The sequence below is a fragment of the Melopsittacus undulatus genome, chromosome 6, assembly GCF_012275295.1.
Source record: "Melopsittacus undulatus isolate bMelUnd1 chromosome 6, bMelUnd1.mat.Z, whole genome shotgun sequence".
Taxonomy (NCBI): domain Eukaryota; kingdom Metazoa; phylum Chordata; class Aves; order Psittaciformes; family Psittaculidae; genus Melopsittacus; species Melopsittacus undulatus.
The window spans coordinates 45,758,264-45,777,736 of NC_047532.1; the positions used below are offsets into that span (position 1 = coordinate 45,758,264).

General features: G+C 39.9%; 1 protein-coding gene across 1 annotated transcript in view; it reads right to left on the minus strand.

The window, feature by feature from the left end:
* The window catches only part of MCF2L2 (MCF.2 cell line derived transforming sequence-like 2), a 159,748-nt gene that overhangs the window by 108,648 nt on the left and 31,627 nt on the right, over nucleotides 1-19,473 (minus strand). Inside the window, exons 4-10 of the mRNA XM_034064321.1 lie at nucleotides 13,939-14,029; nucleotides 12,599-12,718; nucleotides 7,044-7,160; nucleotides 3,679-3,828; nucleotides 2,537-2,661; nucleotides 851-965; nucleotides 16-135 (exon numbers count right to left, since the gene is read on the minus strand). Coding sequence (XP_033920212.1) covers nucleotides 16-135; nucleotides 851-965; nucleotides 2,537-2,661; nucleotides 3,679-3,828; nucleotides 7,044-7,160; nucleotides 12,599-12,718; nucleotides 13,939-14,029 — 838 coding nt within the window. The remainder of the gene's footprint in view (nucleotides 1-15; nucleotides 136-850; nucleotides 966-2,536; nucleotides 2,662-3,678; nucleotides 3,829-7,043; nucleotides 7,161-12,598; nucleotides 12,719-13,938; nucleotides 14,030-19,473) is intronic.

The following is a 19,473-nucleotide window of genomic DNA, read 5'->3' on the forward strand; positions in this document are numbered from 1 at the left end:
ATACTGAGTGCACACCTGTCCTTTCTCTTCCAGTTGTTTCTGTTCCCTTAGGAGGTGCTCCACACGACTCACACTGTCCCCAATGTCAGCAAAACCTGCTTGTGCTTCCATGAGATTATCCAACACCAGTTTTACCTAAAACATAACAGCAGCAACAAAAATAACACAAACAAAACCACCCCAAACAAACAGACAAACCCAACAAAAAGACCCCACTGAAAATCCCATCACAAGATATTCATAAAATTATAGCAAACTTATGTCTCCTAAATATTCACCTACATCTTTTAGAAGAGTCTGCATATCAAATTTATTCTTTCAGTTTGTTCCTGCATATCAAGTTCAGTCTTTCAGCTTGTTCCAAAATGGAAAAGCCAAGGAATAAAGCAGCATTCAACTATTCCTCAAGGACTTGCCCTGCTTCTCACTATTTAGGCCCACATAGTTTTGAAGACCTGTGACTTCAGAGTCTATAATATTCCAGAGTCTGCATTAATTCAGCCTCTGGGCTGGCAGTTGGGCTTGCTGAACTGTATTGCAATGACTCTGGTGGGATTGGATTTACCATCACAGAAGTGGTATTTTGTAACATCATACATAAATGCAAAATGATTTATTGAGAAGTTGGTGTATCACACATTGGCTAAAGAGGCACTTTCCTCACTGTGCTTTTTTCACATGTTGTAAGATATCTGATAGCTGTCAAGAATTAAATTTTTGAATATCCATTCCCTGTTTCACAATGAAGGGCTTCTCTTGCAATCTCCTTTTTTTATTGTCAGTATACTTTGAGTATGAGTAAAATTTGATCTTATAAGGGAAGGATAGACAAATTGAACAAATTAAATACCTCTCTAAAATCCTGTTCAAAGTGTCGTAGCTGCAGGCATTGTTCTAGTTTTAGGTGATGCTTGGTCCAAAATTGATCAAAAGCCTTTTCTGTTTCATCCAACTGAGCTAACAACCTGTTAAGAAATCAGAATTAAAAGAACTTATTTATTTCCTATAGTTCATTTCTTTTCAGTTACACCAATTGATGGCAGAAAGCAGAGTAGGGAGATGGTGGGGAGCCTATAATGTAAGAAGGCTCTATGTCAACTTTCCCGTTAACAAGAGAATGAAATTTGCAGTAGGACAGGCAGGAGTGTGGCTGAAAAGTGGCAACTACATGGCTCCACTGTAGCAGTTGCAGTCCTGCCTCCTGACCTTCAACAAGAACACAGAGTTGTTCCACATGCTGGCAGCCAAAGGCAGCTGTCTCTCTTCAGCTTCCACCCAATTCTTCAACCATAATTCACCTCAGATTACTAAAAACTAAGTATGATGCAATTATTATTTTAAGGAATGTTTAAAGCAGAACTCTACAATTTGTCCATTTTCTTCACCCATCAGAAATAGGCAAAGACTGAACAATTTTCCCAGTCAATTAAAAACAATAGATTAGAAGCTCATAATGCCTCTCATGGATATTGCTTCACTCTGTGTAAATGATGGAATATTTATTCACAAAGAAATTAGAATCAAGGCATCATACATCTTGAGTAAAATGCCTGACACCAGACTAGTGAATCATCCTCACAGTCTTTCAATGATCTATTAACTGTACTACAAAGCAGAACAGTTTAAATGGATGAAAGGAAAATGGAAAAGGAAAAGGAAAGAAAACAAGTATTTTCTGAAGATACTATATTTCAATAAGTGGGCACTCTTTGGGCAGGCAGGAGCCAGGCCTGATCTACTACAAGCTCAGTGAGTACTGGAATCATCATACTGGGATAAATGCTAATAGCTCCCTCTTATTCCTCTCAAAAACAAAGTCCTGTTTTTGATCTACCTCTGAAAAACATGTTTTTAATCAAAGGTAGTTGTTGAATTCAAGATGAATTTGCAAATTCCTTTGGGATGACTGTTTAAAAGATTTTAAAGTATTCAGTGAAAAATAGCAGCTCAGCTTTACTTTTGGCTGCTTTGTTCCCAGTGAATGCAAACGCACTGAAACACTGGCACAGCATTTCTCTTTCCACTGCATCACATGGCACAGCAGAAACTTCTACACGGTGACTAAAAGCTTTATAGTAATAACTAGTATTGCAGGAAAGAATAGGGGTTTCTCTCTCTCTGTGCAGCTATGAAGAGGAATGTTTCAGCGTATCACCTTCATCTGTTCTTCCCCAAGTATTTTCACAGACATGCACAAGCATATACTCTCTCATCTTACATAGATTCAGATGCCACTTTCTAACCAGGCATAGGAATTTGGAAGATCAATATGTTACATGGTAAGTAAGTCTCACATCAGATTTTCAGCCAGGTAGTTAGTGGTCCAACCAAAAATTACGAAGACATTCAGGACTGGTTTGAACTTGCCTTGACAGTTTAATCAGGTAACTTCCTCAAAACTATTCCCTTCTCTGAATTACGTAACAAAGCTTAACCACTGGGAATTTCTCACCTGCATATTTAAATCATTTAAGTTACACTTGCATTTCTTACAAATAAATTAGCGACTTGCACAAGGTAATCCAGCTTCACTAACCTTTCCACTGTTGCGACATTTTCCAGCTCATCTGAACTGAGCTTGCAGTTGGCACTTCGGGTGACTGGCTCCCTAATGCATGTCAGTAGGGTGGCTCCCTGCTTCACAGCCAGTTTCAGCTCATCCTGAGGGGAAAGAACAAGCCAAACAAATTGTATGTATTTACTGTATCAATGCTCACATCTCTCAGATGTACAACACAATAATGCTAAAGGAAGATTCTTTCATAGGTTGTTAAATACTTAGAAAAAAATATAAATGCTTACTAAAGAAGACATTTTTTTCTAGAAACATAGAGACTAAATCCATTCACATTGAATGATAGATACGTTTCTAAGAAAAGGAATAGTATATAACTTCTGAGAAGATTACATTTCTGACCTGGCAACTTGCAAAATAAATTATTCTACCACAGATTGGATGTGTGCTGCAGATTGTTCAGTGAGCTGAAGGACTGTGCTGAGACATAGCACTTCTTAATGGAATTTCCTTAACAATATTGTGACAAGCTGAGACACAATGTGTCAGTCACCAAGGAGTCATCCACAGAAGGAGGTGTCTTCCAAGCATGAAACATGAACATTGAAAAGGATAATGAAGCTGAAACATTAACGTGTCAGCTAATGAGTCCCCACATCACTGCACACTTCTTGTATGAAACTTGTTCTTGTGCTAATATAGCTTAAGTAACATTTTTTCTCTTGTGTTTAACTTAAGGTGTTTGTTGACAGCAGTAATGTTTTCTTCTGAGCCTTATTCTACAAAGCTAAACTTGACCCAACTCTTTTTGAAAAACAAAACAAGTCATAATCTAGCTAGATCATTCTGTCTCTTTCTGGATTATCCTTAAATCTGGTCTAGTGTGAATTCATCCTTTCTGATGAGCTCTTCATCAGGAGCCCATGCTATTCCAGATGTGACCCTACAACACTCTCTCATATAGAAGTGACATTTCCCTGTTCTATTATTCCTGAACCTGCAAAAAGTCCTTTTTCATAGTTCAATCAAATCAAACTTCTGAACCCAGGTTTCTGTCCTCTTCTGTAATTTCCAGACAATGGAATCCCAAAAGATGGCAGAAAATTTTGTTTAATCAAAAATCATATATTGAACTGATGGTGCTGTCTTGAGACAATATTCACCTTCAGCTTGCCGTGGTGGTCAGTGTGTGCAGAGAGGAGCTCCTCTGTGCACTGCACATCGTTGGGAAGTTCAGTCTCTGCTAGGTCTGTTCCAAAAGTCTGTAGCATCTGTGCTGTTGTTTTTACTGTCATTGCAAAGTTTTCAATAGCCTGGAAAAGCAAAAGCATAAAGTCACAGACTGGTTATTTCCCCTTAGCCCCATAACAATGCTTAGTCCTTCAAGGCATACTGTGCTGCAAATATTACATGCTTGTAAACCCGGCCATGTTGCCCTTCATTTGGCAGATATGCTAGAAGTGACAAAATAAATCCCTGTGTCACAAATGATCTTTTCTTAGGCCTACAAATATTGTCATCTCCATGAACCAGCTGGGGAACTCCCAGAGCTTAGTACACATAATGAAACCACAGAGGACATCAACTTCAAAGTCAGGACTGGAACTTCAGACCCTCTGCCTATGCTTGCTGGGAAACTTTACTGTGTTCAAAATTTTAGTGAAGGCTTCATTTAAGTTGAGGGGACTCTGAAAGTATTTAGGGCAAAGCCTTTTTATATTTACACAGCCATTATCCACCCAGCAGCAATCTGTCTTCCCCCTGGCTTTCAAAAATGTGCATCTTCATCCTGCCTATCTGTACTAGATGCACCCCAGTCCCTCCCTCCCATCTGTTTATATTAGTACACAAATACAAGAATGACTCACTGCAAATATAGTTTAAATACATAAATTCATTGGAGCATTGCTGTTTGTTTATATCTTTGGTGCATCAACACATAACATATCAGAAAACTTTAGTTTTCCTGAAGGGGAGGTGAGAAAGGCTTAAAAATAATGCTGCATTTTCAGAGTAGAATATACTGTTTAGACATGCAAGTTATGATAAAAACTTTTTATCTAGTAGCAAGTAACTGCATGGGATATTTTTTTCATGGTCATGCCCCATTTTTTTTTTTTAGGGACTGCACTGTTTTGTTTAGAAAAACAGTATTTTATTCTTAACACTTTCTGATCAAATCCACCCAATGGCTTGAGTCAGTCAACAGCATTAGGAATACTTTTATACCCAGTCAGAAACTACACAGTTATTGCAAGTTGTATCCCCTTCTCCAGCAATGATGGGAATTCTCCATTTGCAACCATGACAGTTAAAATCATGCTGTGTGCTCAGTGAAAAACAAACTAGAGGTGGATCATCATTCTAAAGATGCAGAGATAAATTACATTCCATGTATGTGATGTGAAACATGTCCCAGATGAGTCAATGCTAGCAGAGTTCTTAACCTTCTTCCCTTTTTTCCCATAAATTCCTGCTTGCTTTCAACATAAGCAGCACAGACCTGCATATGCTCTGGCTTAGCTCTTTGCAGCTGTAGCCTGCTGTTCTCATCACTGAAACTACTGGATTAAAGTTGGCTGAAATGTCACACTTCTGACTGCAGTACAGACAGAGCCATCCATGACCAAAGACCATTTACTAACTGCCAGAAAAGTACTTTGTGAGCAAGAAAGCTCATAGGCTCCCAGCTATTCAAGATAAGAAAGCAAAAACAAAGAGCTGTGAAATGAGATTGCTGTTTCACTATCATTTAGCAACAGTTTAAAGCTGTTTCAGAAAAAAAGCACTGGCAGGACAGCACCTGAGAACAAGAAGAGGAGCAGCAAAAGGCATGAAGACTGTAACTCGGCAAGACTGAAAGTTGGGTTGTTTCAAGGTGCCGTGGGGGTTGACACTGCCCTTATGACAACTTCTTACCCAGCAGAAATTCCTTGGCTGTCTGCATCATGAGCTTGTCAGTGTTTCACTTAATAGCATGTTTGCCTCCACTCTCTCCTGTGCATATGAGTAATAAATTATTTTATATACCTAGGTTACATCTGTGGGTTTGTTTTTTCCCCCAAGTCTTTATGCTTGGTAAAAGTTTTTCAAACAAATTTAACCAAAAGATCTGGGGACTACGTCACATTGTCACCTCAACGTCACCTCAAATCTTGGCTCATTTTTATCTGCATATTTTCCAAAACTATATATTCATGCTTTCTGTAAACCCCTGTCATTAGTAAACAGTACAGCCTTTCTTGTACTTCTTTCTACTCCCCTTCCTCATTTTTTCAAGCCTTTAGCTGTTTGGGGGCTCATATAGATGATTCCTTCAGACTTATCTTTCCTACAAGGACAGTCGCATATTTTTGATACTTTTAACATGTAAGCCTTTCATATATCTCAAGTCTAACCTCAGTGTAGTCAGCACAGCTATGAATGTGTTCAGACCAGTGTTAGAGGAAATTCGGATTCTGTATTTGCATATTTAGAAGCTTGAAATATTTGGTGGTTCTCTAGGATAGTAAAATTTAATTTCATAAGGACAGTAAAGCACAGAAAATGATAAAAGGGAAGTGATGAAAGTGACAAAACTGACTTAACAAAGCTACCTCAGAAAATCTTTTTTTCCAAGTGTGAGATCTAACATGCGGGTCTGCAACAAAAGACTAAAACCCAAGACTTCTCAGAAAACTGCAAGTCCTTGGGGCTACTTAGGTATGAGTTCTAACATACCACCCTTGCAAGCAGACCCATAGATTCAAACACTGCATTCAGTCTTTGAGAAACTAATTAATTTTCCAGGATCAGAACCCAGATTTTCCCATATTTACTTAGATAGGATGAGAAAATATCTAGGCTGCTAATCTTCCAGGGCTTGGGGTCTGCTTTTTGTAAACTGTTACGTTTTCTGGGTGCCATGAGGAATTGTTTTCATTGTTTTGAAGCAGCCACTGAGATGCATTGACCAACCCAAAAAGGGAACAAACAATCAAACCTGTAACAAGTTTCCTCAAAGACAATAGAATAAAAAGGTTTTCTGCCTTCCTACAATTAACTGCCTTCCACTGCTCTAAGTAACACATAGCTGGACTACAAATTTACATAGCACAGAAACAAAACCAAAGAAATAAAATCAAGTGTTTTGAGTATTTTTCTTCTCTTAAAGACATAGACTTAATTAAACATTAAAGTGAGAATTTTGACCTTTGATTCAGTAAAGTGCTAAAAATTATGTTCAACTTCAACCAGGAACTAAAGGCCTATGAATGTCATCAATTACTCAAAAGATAGGAATGTGCCAAAGAGCCTTGCTGAGTAAGGTCATAGTCCAGGTGAACAGTGAGATACAGATCACTACTTCTGTTAAAGACATTTGGGGAACTTACCTTTCTCTATTTGAGTCATGGATTTCCTCTTTCCATGAGTCCGTAGGAGAATCCATAGGTTGAAATGCAGCTGAAGAGTTACTAAGTAGTTGCTCTACATTCATCATCTGAACAATTTTGGGTGTAGACATGTGTGTAAGAACACCAATACTCACAGTTCTGTGATGTATCCACTGACTGTGGCCATACTCCAGGGTTCCTCCCAGCTCCCGGGTCAGCTGACTTTTGTCAATATAGCCATGCAGATCAGAGACAGAATTTAACATGATGATCTGAAACAAATCCAGACATAATGGACTGAGAGAAATAACAAGCCCTCTCAAGCATCATTCCTAGGATCTGGGTTTGCCTTAAACATATGATCAAACTGCATTTCCACCATAGCCAGTAAGTTCCCAGTATGTATTTATTCATGCAATGGATGGTTTATTTTCACTAGATTTTCATCACAACATGCCTACGGCTATTCCTGAAACTAACCATAATTTGGCATCATCTTGCTCCTTGCTAGGCTGAAGATGCAGTCATTCTGCATGTACATCAAAAGCAAAAGCATAGTGTTTATAATGTTCTCACAAACTTCCATTAAATAATTTTTGTATTCTCTAGGTAACTTTTATTTACAGAGAAATCAAGGAGCAAACAGGTTAAATAGCTCCCTCAACACCAACCACTTGACCCAAGGAAGTGCTGACATGAGATCAGAGAGATTAAGATTTTCCTTTCAGCTCTATCATTTTTATGGCACTGTATGTCCACTGAGTACACTGCATTATTCCATTTTAAACCATAATGAAAGAGAAATGGGAGACAAACCTAAACAAGTTTTCTTAGTTTCTTACCACTAGACCTGCTTAATGAAAGCAAAACTAGATTTACATTCAGCTTTGGGTAAGCAGTATTACCTTTGGCAAACACTTTAATTATGCCTTGCCTAACATCTAGAAAATACACCATGATTTCGGCCACAGAAAACAAGATTTTGAGAAAAAATTACTAGAAATGTTAAGGCTTATGCTTTAATATATGTCAAATGTATTACTTCACTCTAACCGACGATGCATGTTAGCAGCTCCAAGGGAGAACAGTCAGTACACTTGCAAGCTCTGTGGGCAATGAGATGAGCACGGATGTGTAGAAGCAAGAAGACGTATGGTTCTAGACTGACAATGCTCTAAGAAAAGCCTCGAGAACAAACCTGAACAGGTTTTTAGCTGATCTTTATTACAGAATCATACTAGAATAATTTAAGTTGGCAGGAACCTCAGGTCTCTAGTCCAACTTCTTTCTGAAAGCTGGGTCAGCTGAGATCAAATCAGGTTGCTCAGGGTGTTCTGGAAGCCTCCAAGGACTGAGACTGTCCAACCTCTTTAAGCAGTCCGTTCCACTGCCTGATGAACTTTGTGTTGAAAAAGCTTTTCCTTAAGTCAGACTGCCCTTGTTTCACTTTTTGTCAGTTATCTTTTCTCCTATGGTCATGCACAACTTGGCTGCATACTTGGAAAAACTGGAAAGCTGCTGGTATGTTGCATCAACCCTCCCAAGCTTCCCCTTCTCCAGGCTAGACAAGCCCAGTTGCCTCAGCATCTCCTTATAGAGCACATGCTCCAAGCCCTGACCTTCTTGTTGGCTTTCTGTAGACCTTACTTCAGTTTAATACTTTTCTTGTACTGGGGTAACCAAAACTGGAGACGGTATTCTCAGTGCTATCTAATAAGAGACAAATAAAGCAGGATAAACACTTGTCTCAATCTGCTGGCTATGCTCCTGTCAGTACTGTTGCTGTGAATTCAGGATGCAGACAGATTCCTTTGTTGTCAGTGCACACTGCTGGCTCATATATGGCTTTCTGTCTACCAGGTTCTCAGGCCCTTGTCAGCAGAGCTGCCCCCTGGACAGTCAGGCTACAGCCTGTGTTGCTATCAACAATACAACATTGTTTGTTGTTGGGATGGAAGAACATGGGCTCTTCCTTATTGAGGAAGAAAGTCCTTCCCAGTTGCAGGACTTTGTATTTGTCCCTTGTTTATTTCATAATATACTCGTCAGCCCATTCCTTGAGCTTACATCCTAGTGGCTCTGTTTTTCAGTGTACCCACTGCTCCCCAGTTTAGTGTCATCTGCAAACTTGATGACAGCACACCATGTTGCCTCTTCCATGTCATTGAGAAAGATGTTAAACAGCAGATATGACTACATCATTCCACTTCTTGCTGACCTCCAGGTAGAGTATGACCCATTGACCATTACCCTCTGAGCCCAATCATGCAACTAGTTTTTAAATCCATCTAGTTCTCCACCCATCAAGACTTCAGCATCCTAACTTGGATACAAGAATATTGTGGGAGATGCATCTGGTCTCATGAACCTGTATGGGTTGAATATTCTCAAGTAGTCCTTAACTCAGTAACTCTTTACTTTCAGCAGTTTATCTTCACCTTGAACCCAGCTGCTAAATAGAGGCCAGGAGACCTTGTTGGTGAAGATACTGAGGCAAAGAAAGCACAGAGTATCTGAGTGAAAGCTAAAGGGGAAAAGTATTCCATGAATGTGTTACCAAACACTGTTTTGTTATAATCAAGAAAAATCAAAAAAACACATCATCTTGGACTAGCCTCGGATTGGAGTATGCAGTCTATGCACTACTTCTTAACTGCAAATTACCTTTAAGAAAGTAGGTCTTAACTGCCTTGTAATTCTTCCTCATCAGAGATGTTGCTGACAAATTGGAAATCTTTTGATAATCCAAAGTTCACGGAAACTACAGAATAACACTGTCATAGAATCTCAGAATGGTTTGGGTTTGGAAGAGACCTTAACTATGATCTAGTTCCAACCCCCTGCCATGGGCAGGGATATCTTCCACTAGACCAGGTTGCTCCAAGCCCTGTCCAATGTGGCCTTGAACACTTCAAAAGATAGGGTATCCACAACTTCTCTGGGCTTTTCTTTTAGGAAGATGTTTGCTTTAAGCCAGTATGCTCAGCATGAGCCACAAAGCACACCAGCTATGGTGCTACCTGACACAGTACAAGACTTCACCCTGCAGGCATCTCTGCAGGAGGAAGCATGAGAGCAATCCAACATCCACCTAAGAAACCAGTCTTACAGAGGCTTAGCATCTTCCACTTCTTGCCAGACTGAAGACATCCACATTCAGTAAGCTGTAGCATACAAGAGAGTAGCAGTTAGGAAGAGGAGGGCCTGCATAGGCAGGCCAGCACAGGACACAGAGCTACTGTGGGGTTGCTTTGTGATGGGTTAGGCCATCTGAAAGAAGTCACAGCCTACAAAGATCAAAGAAGTGCTTGCTATGGAGAGATTATTCAGCTTTTTGTGTACACTATGAAGCTGGTTTAACTCACTTCCCAGAAGGAGAGGTTCCTTAGGTAAATCTCTGGGTGTTCCTTTTAAATTTCCAGATTTTATTTCAGATGAATCCTGGTGTATCTCCTATATTCCTGTACCTTGCCCTTGGCTAATGATATTTAATCAAATCACTATCCCAACAGAGATTTATCTCAGGGGATTTTATTAACCACATTTGTATGTCAATAAATCTTATAAATCCTGCATTTCCTTATTGCGCCTGGTTTATTATTTCAGCTTTTATTTCCTGGTCTTGTTTGATCTTCTGACTTCGGGTCAATTCAGTTTTGATTTAACCCAGCAAATCTACTTTACTGAATATATTTGCAGTCTGATAGTTCAGATAAACTATTTAACAAATGTTTCCTTAACAAATGCACACCATAATATTGAAGCCCCTTTTCAAATGCTTACATCCTGGCCCTGACTCACTTATTGTGATAGGAAATGCAACTCATCCACAGCCCAGTTATGACATTTCTGTTGTCATAGTGCCAAATGCAGAACATGAATGAACACCTGCAAACAATCTAAAAGCTGATGGTGGTATTAAAGGTAGGTACTGACACATAATTGCTTGAGTAAGGATATCTCCAATGGGAGGAGAATTCTCTGGCCCTCTTCTCATGCTTGGCATGTAGGATGCAATTTTCGAGGACAGAGAGACGTCACTCTTAGTAACTAACCACGTCCGAAACTGGAGTAACATAGGGGCATGCCTGTGTTGGCATGGTCTTTTTAGGAAGGTCTGCAAACAGAGGTGAAAGGCCCCTTCACAGATCAGGACAGACCCCGAGAACTTAAGACACCTTTAGCACAACCCTAAGCAATTTATGATAACATCAGGCATATGTGGACAGCAGGTATCTGAAGACTGTCTATGGCTATCTGGGCAGGAGGCAGGCAGATCTAGCAACAACCATATCATTCGCTTAGTTTTGTAAGACTGCCCTAATAGCTCTGTGGACAAACCCAAGATGGCTCAAAATCTGAATGGCCAAGACAATCCCAAAGTAAACTCATACCTTGATTTTCCTGCCCATAAGAAAGATGAGTTACTATTTAATACTTACTGCAGTGCTTGATCCCTGTTCAGAATTAACCTCCCTTCCAACTGCCATAGTTTCAAGTAGAATTTGAAATTCAACATTGTCATCAAATAAATTCCTAAAAGTATAGAAAATGCTGAATTGTTAGAAAATGCTAATTCTTGGTGAAGTTGTCCCTTCCTAGGCTGCAGTTGCTGGTACAACAGTTGCTATAGCAACAGACTGGGGCTTATTAAATACAGGAACATCCAGGTTTTAAGGGGCTATAAAATGGAAAGATTTTGTTTTGTAGCCAAACATGTATTTTTACATCAATTTTGCATTTCAATTACCAAAAAGTAACCCCCAAACTACAGTCAACATTACAGTTTAATCCACAATAATCAAATTAATATTTGTGGTTCCTTTTCTGTATGCATTGTAATAAACAGGCTGCTGTCTCTTACTTCAGAAGAAGCACAAAGTATTTTAAACACCTGATCTTCAAACTTAGGTATAGACAGAGGTAGAATCTGTTGGAGGAGAGCCACGGATCTTTTGCAAAACTATATAAAACCACAAGCAAAATCCAAAACAATCATATGAAATTATTCCAGTAAAGTCATTGTGGAACATGGTATGAATCTGGTCCATGATGAAATATCACCCATAATCATAATTCAAGTTTGTTTATAAAACACTTTGAAATCACATGCAAACATGCAGCTATGAACAACTCCCTAAAGAGCTCTCTTAGAATAATCTAAAACTTAAACTCTTTCAGGAATGCTAACTTACAGCATATGCCAAGTGTATATAAAAAGAAGTAAAAACCAGACTTTGAACCTTGAGGGCATGGGGATCAAAGGCATTAAGAGCAGACAATGCTATGCAAGCATTTGACAAGGCGCGGTCAGCAGTCATGTGGATAATACATAAAATAGTGCAGAAGTCAGCCCTAGCCTTTCACTTCTCTGTAGTACTAGATAGTTATGTTTGTCACCAAAGTGAGAAGATGTACCTCTACCGACATTAGGGGAATGGCTCCAATGGACTTATATGTCAATACTTAAATAACAAGTCACATTTTATAGCTAGACTGACATAGGAGCATGTCCATTAAGTACTGTGAAGCATCCACTGGTAATTAACTCTTTAACATTACTATTATACAAACCATACAGACCCAGATAAAAGTCCCTGGTTTCCACATACAATAAAATTTTATTTAGTGGGTTATGAGAAACTGCTGACATCTGATAACTGCAAACACGGAGATAAAGAAAACACATGGGCAAAAAATGAATGCTTACCGGTACCTTCATTTTAAAGTCATCTCGATAGAGTTTAATGCCAATGTCAGCAATTGCCCTTTGGATAAAGCGGGAAGGTCTCAGGACAAACACTAGCTGCAGGTTTCCTGGAAATGCTCCCTGCAAGAAACATGGAACTATTAGAAGGCATAACGCTGCCTTACAGGAAAGCCAGAGGAATTTTCAGCCAAGTGTTCCCTGAAGAGGGCAAAGCATATAGGACTTACTGAACCGTGCTCAGTCCAGCTGCTAATAGTATCAAGTTGGTCTATTCAGTATGTGCCCGTTATCACAATCTCCAAAACTGATAGAAAGACTGACCCTTTCTTACTGCCCAGCCATGCATTGTTTTCTTATATGGATTTACCAGAGAGCTCCAAAGTTTCTTCACTAGCACCTTACTTCCCGAGATCTGAACCACGCCTAGCCCCTTTTGTGCTACCACACCACAGGTTTTCCCGTTTCCTAGGCTGCCTCCACTAGAGAGCAAAACTGGCTACTAACGTTGGACTTGGTGAAAGAAGATGGTGGCACAGAGGAATTCCCCAGGCTGACCTACCTTCTCCTTCTGGAACGGGGTTTTAATATTTTTAACCTCGCATATTCTTCCCCACACACAGGCGCTCAATACATTCATCAGACATGGCTCTGTGTGCAACACCCATCCTACATCTCTCACGCAGTCCTCTGAGCTCATCAACATTAAAAAAGAACAATTTCTAGAAGAGAGCAGCTAAAAAGAACTGAGAATGAAAAGCAATTCTGTTTAAATTCCTTGAAAAAACTTAAAGGTGCATTGGTCATCCCTCCTACACTTCTGTGTATACATGCTTGCTCTCACAGCAAATATTCCTAGTAATAGGTGTATAAAATCAGCCGCTTTCGTTGGCACTGAAAATCAGTGCTTAGCTCTGACTTTTGCAAACAAGACAGAATAAGCTATTATGAGTTTCTGACAGAGATCGCTTAATACCACGCAAACAGAAGCCCCTTGAGATCTGTTTCTTTCGTAAGGAGGCCACATCATCACACCAGTGCACAGAAGTGTACGTCTGTTATACTCTTCTAGGAACCTATTTCAGATTACTAGAATTTGTATTGCAGTCTACCCAGCAAATAAGGAATTTGTCTTAATTCAGCAGTAAATAAGGCTGTGTAATTTGCTTCTGCACCTTCCTCCCTCTTTTATTTAAAACTCAAGAGCTTCAGGGCAGGGGAGAATCTGCATCCACAGCTAGAAAATGTGAGCTAAAAATGAGCACATGAAACTGTATCCTGTGCTGAAGGCTCAACAGATAATTTTAATTTCCAGAAGACAAATAACAAAAGTAAGCACTTACTGCTATTCGTGTCAGGGATGCCTTGACTGCGCTCCATTTGTCCCGTCGTCTGTCTATGATGATGATGAATCCAATGCTGGCAGCCTCCAGACTGCAAAACAGATGAAATAAGTATGCTGGGTTACATGGAGATACTCCTGATCCAAGGAAGTGTACTGCAGAAAACACAGCCTCTGTCAGATCACCCTGTAAGCCTATTATGAAAATGCAATGTAGAGTAGAAAGAATGAGTATTTGGCAGAATTCACATGAAGACAAAGCTGCCAATTTTTCTCTTTCCAGCATGATGCTAGCAGCTTACACAAGACATGAATACTTTATCTGCTTAATCTCCCAGCTGCTAGGCTACCCTGCTACCAAACTAGGTGATACTAATAGCTCAGGATCATGAATTACACTGTGCTGTATTGAAGGCAAAAACCTCAGATCTTGTTTTCTCTGCAAAATAATGCAAGTTATTGGACACCACACTTCAGTCTTCATTCTCCTAGTATGCTGATATCTGTCAGGGACACATAGCTCCAAGGGAGCCTGTATTCCCAACTATTCCCCCTTGCTTGTGTATACAATGCCCCAGGAATTCTGGTAGGCAAAGCAGGAACTGAAGAGTTCTATCTTGCCAACCACAAAGTGGTTCTGGGGTTGCAAGTCATTCAAATATCCTTTTAACATAACTAGAATAACAGTGACTGTTCCTTCTCAGTACTTTTCAAGGAGGATCTATCAGGCAGTGATTTGATGTCCTGTCCCATCTACATAGGCCTCATAAATATCCCATCCTCTATCACAAAAATCCCACTTTGGTGAGCAGGGCTTCAGTGGGACTGCTCTATTCTGCCTCCCAAGAGTGCTGGGGAGATGTTCTTGGAAGCTATAAGCACACACAGAGAAAAATCTCCAGAAATGTCATTGTAGCACATCGGCTTAGCCATCTCTGGACAAAACAGAGGCAGGCAGAAAGAGCATAAATTACATAATCAAAGGGCATACTGCAATCAAACACCCAATCACAGATTTAAATCAAAATAAATTGTATAAAACATTTCCTTGATCCCTTTTCCATTGTCCATACAAGAAGCAACCCAGGAACACCATTTTCATGGGTCATTTTGTGCAAACTTGTGTCGATAATCAACAAAGAGCACTAATATTAGCAATACTGAGCTTCTGCTGTAGCTCTGCAGGATTAAGAACAATAACCTGAAAACCAAAGTGTTATGCAAATCCAAGTTGCCATGAAAGTGTTTTTAATAGCAATGTGCCCTTGTGACCAAGAAGGCAAATGGCATCCTAGGGTGCATTAGAAAGGGTGTGGTTAGTAGGGCAAGAGAGGTTCCCTCCCCCTCTACTCTGCCTTGGTGAGGCCACATCTGGAATATTGCATCCAGTTCTGGGCCCCTCAGTTCAAGAAGGACAGGGAATTGCTTGAAAGAGTCCAGCGCAGAACCACAAAGATGATGAAGGGAGTGGAACACCTCCCTTATGAGGAGAGGCTGAGCGAGCTGGGTCTCTTTAGCTTGGAGAAGAGGAGACTGAGGGGTGACCTCATCAGTGTTTACAAATATGTAAGGGTGGGTGTCAGGATAATGGAGCTAGGCTTTTTTCAGTGATATCCAGTGATAGGACAAGGGGCAATGGGTGTAAACTGGAGCATAGGAGGTTCCACGTTAACATCAGGAAGAACTTTTTACTGTGAGAATGACAGAGCACGGGAACAGATTGCCCAGGGGGGTTGTGGAGATATTGAAGGCCCGCCTGGACAAGTTCCTGTGTGATGTACCCTACTCTTGCAGGGGGTTGGACTAGATAATCTTTCGAGATCCCTTCCAACCCTTGGGATTCTGTGATTCTGGAAAAGGAAAACTCACTTCTTCTCCCACTTCAATATTTTTACATCATTCCTCTGAGAGCAACAAAATTCAATTACAGTAAATGACCTTTCCTCTTAAGCCGTGCAACATGCAGCTCTTTCTTTAGAGGAGAAAAAACGTGTTTGCAGCAGGGCCTCTCAAGTAGGGAAAGTAATTAATCCACTTTTCCTGATACATATATCTATAGATACACACAAATATATACATATCCTTCAATAGTTCAATGAAGGTTTCAAGGAAAACAAATGGCAGCTTGGTATCTATGAGTTTGCTCTAGTTGTTAGGGAAAAAATGTTCATATGAAGGCAACAAAGAAATTGTATGTATTGCAGACTTACAGAAAAGGTGTGAGGAACTAAACACAAAAGTCTCAACCTGGGGGCTTGCTGAAGTACCCAAAAATCTGCACTGGTTTTATCAAACTGCTTCTGCTGCTGGGACCAAAAATTGCTTTGGAAGGCTGAAAGTCATGAAAAGCCTGGGCAAATCAGCCTCAGCCTCCAGAGCCCAGGCAGTATCTCTGTGAACAGGATGCCTGCCTTGCATAGTGGAGACATACAGGATGATGGCAGACCTTTTCTCTCTGCCTTGACAACCAATGTTGCTGCACTGGTGCCAGGAATTCTGGTTATATCAAACAGAGAAGGTTGTGGTAAACTTGCTGATAGTTTGGAAATCAAAACAAGGACAAAGTTATGCATCATTTTCCTCCTTTCCTTATGTAACACATGTAAAGAAAAAACCAAACCCAAAACCCAAACATTTTTATTTAATAATGTGCCAAGAAACATTTAGGACAACTATAGAAAGAAAACAACTGCTAGAAATTGTAGGGTACAAATGTGTTTAGGAAGGGCACTTTTTTGCTTTTCTATTTTTATTTAATACTTCAGCACAGCATCTCACTCCAGGAAGTTCCAGCCAAAAGACTGGAACCCCCCACTCCTCAGCATCAGAGCTGCATCCACCCTGGACACATTGGTCTGCCAATCCTAGTGGCAACAGCCCCAGTTATTCTGTTTGCTACAGATGAAACTGGAAGCTACAAGCCCCCAGTCCTCCAACTAATACAAACACCACCACCCCAAAAGGCAAAAAAAGCCTTTGAGAAGCTATCAGATAAACACACTCTAAAAACCAGACTGTGGTGCATTGCACCCAGTTCCCTGGCCTAGGCAACAGGAGGCCATCCAGTCAACACTGGCTGCTGTCTTGACCATCCAGTCCACAGAAAACTGGCTTTAAAAGACAGGATCACACTCATTAACAAAATAAGTTATTAACAAACTCTCCTACATGCAATCCACCAGTTCTGACTAATCCAGAATAAAGTTTGAAAACATTTGACGCTGATAATACTAACACTTGTCACAATCCAGCGCTCCCAAAAACAACCCCAGCACCCTCATGGGCCTCTTGATAAAGCACAGACTCAAGCATGCTCTGGCCCCATACAAGTGGAGATTAGCTCTTGGATTCACAGTTCTTCAGATGACCAGAGAAATGAGTAATCACAGGATACACATGCCCCTTGGATTTCTTTACTCTTGCTGGGAAGAGGATTTGGTCCAAATATATGGTTAACCGGAACAAATACAAAAAAAAAGCTTATTGTGATTGTTTCAAGAGAACAAGGTTACAAATCAACATCCACGTTGCTTACAGTGTATTACTGAAACTAGTCTAATGTTTAGATCAAAGTTACTAGTAAAATGGTGAGACATGAAGGGGGAACTAAGTCAGTGTAATTCTCCTTTCAACAGTAACATATTTCAGATGACCTTAGAAGAGGCTGTCTCTAATACACTTTATATATTTTTGACAGCCATGTTAATTTTTGAGAACTATGTTAAAGCAGAAGGAATATGGGAATGTAAGACCCATAATTTGGGTAAAATTGGTCACCAAAATATGGTGTCTAGTCCAGAGAAACAGAGACTATATTCTGGAATCAGCATCTAGCTATGTTTACAGCCCAGAGTGGTGCAACCAGTTTGTAGCTGCTGAATATCTAGAACAATAATTGGCTACATAGAATCAGGTTCAAATCTGATGCAGTACCACTGAAACCAGTGATTTATAACATAATTCCCAACAAGTAGGTGTGTTAGCTGAAGCTAACAAAATTCTGATATTGATCTACAGAAATATATCATTCAACTACTGTCAGATTAATAAAAATTAGGAAAATCTGTTCTTGACAAAATTTATGATGTAGCCGAACCACAAGTAACTATATCCATAAGTGCCATATTCACACATAAAAATTGCCTTGTTTTGCCCATCTACCTGGTTTGAGAGACTGACTACAGGCTTTCGAATAGCAGGGTACCTGGAGGATTGAAGGCCTAAAAGAATTCAGAATCAGACCCTTATAATCACTCTTTGGTAAGCAAACTGCAGTGGAAGTAACTGACAGGACAGCATCTGCCAAAAGCAACAAGTACAACTGTGTTTAAACAAACACAAAGGTATTTCTCCCAATAAAATGTGTCTCTGTGCATGTGAACCAGCTTTTACGTCCTATTTTTAAAAGTAAGTCCCTCAAACATGTATATAAGAAGTCACTTAAAAAAATGACCTTTGCTGTTTTTTCAAGTACATATTCATGAGTATTTCATTTTTTTCAGATATTCTTCTGCACAGGGATTTGTAACACCACAAAAGCATCCAGGCATCAGAGGATCAAGAAAAATGACATTCATTGATAATATGAACAAGAGCTTATGAAATACAGACAGAAACAAGAAAATGCAAGAGAGAAGCAGCAAAAGAATTTTCTCATGAAATCGGGCTTGGCAGGAGTGGTCATGGGAGTGGGGAGAGCTAGGAATAATGAACATATGGGAATAGGAACACTGCTTATCAGTTGCCACTGCACATCACAGTGTTGCAGGCCAGTTAAAGAGACAGACTGAGGAAATGGAAGATGAAACAGATACTTATATCATGACTTTGATTGAAATACGAGGAAACAGTAAGGAAAAAATACCGTTAAATGTGCAGCCTAGCTATGGTGGAGTGCTACTCACAGCTTTCTCTCCAAGACCAAGCGTAGTAACTGCAACTGGCTGCCAAGCCTGCCAAAAGGTGGTGCCTGGCATATGGGACTGCAGGGGAAAGCACAGGCCAGAACACTTTATTACACAAACAGTTCAGGTACAATCTTAGTTGCAGAAGAGTATGAAAACCAAGCCAAAACATGAGATCTGAAAGAGATTTGTCAGGGTAAATTGAGAATCAGGCCATTAAGCAAACAACTCAGGTACTATCACAGTACACATAATTTACAACATTGAACCTATTACATTGTCTGAGAAGAAATGGTTAAGAAACTGGAGAATTGACTTAAAAACTACGGAATTTGAAGAAGGAAAAGAGTTGGGAGAGAAGATGAGAAAACCATATGGTGCTAAAAAGGAAAGCAGCTAAGCAGAACACAGAAGAAAATGGGGGAGAATATATACATCACTCAAAATCACTCTGGAAAACTACATAAAGGCAAGAAGCAAACAAGCCAGAGATACATGGCTATAAATCTTTGCTGCCACAGGTTGATGGATGCAACATGACAATGGTCTAGAAAAAAGAGGTGCCATTGGACAACAGAAAACTCAAAATGGACCTGATACAAAGCTAGAGTTCAGCCTTCTGCAATGTTATT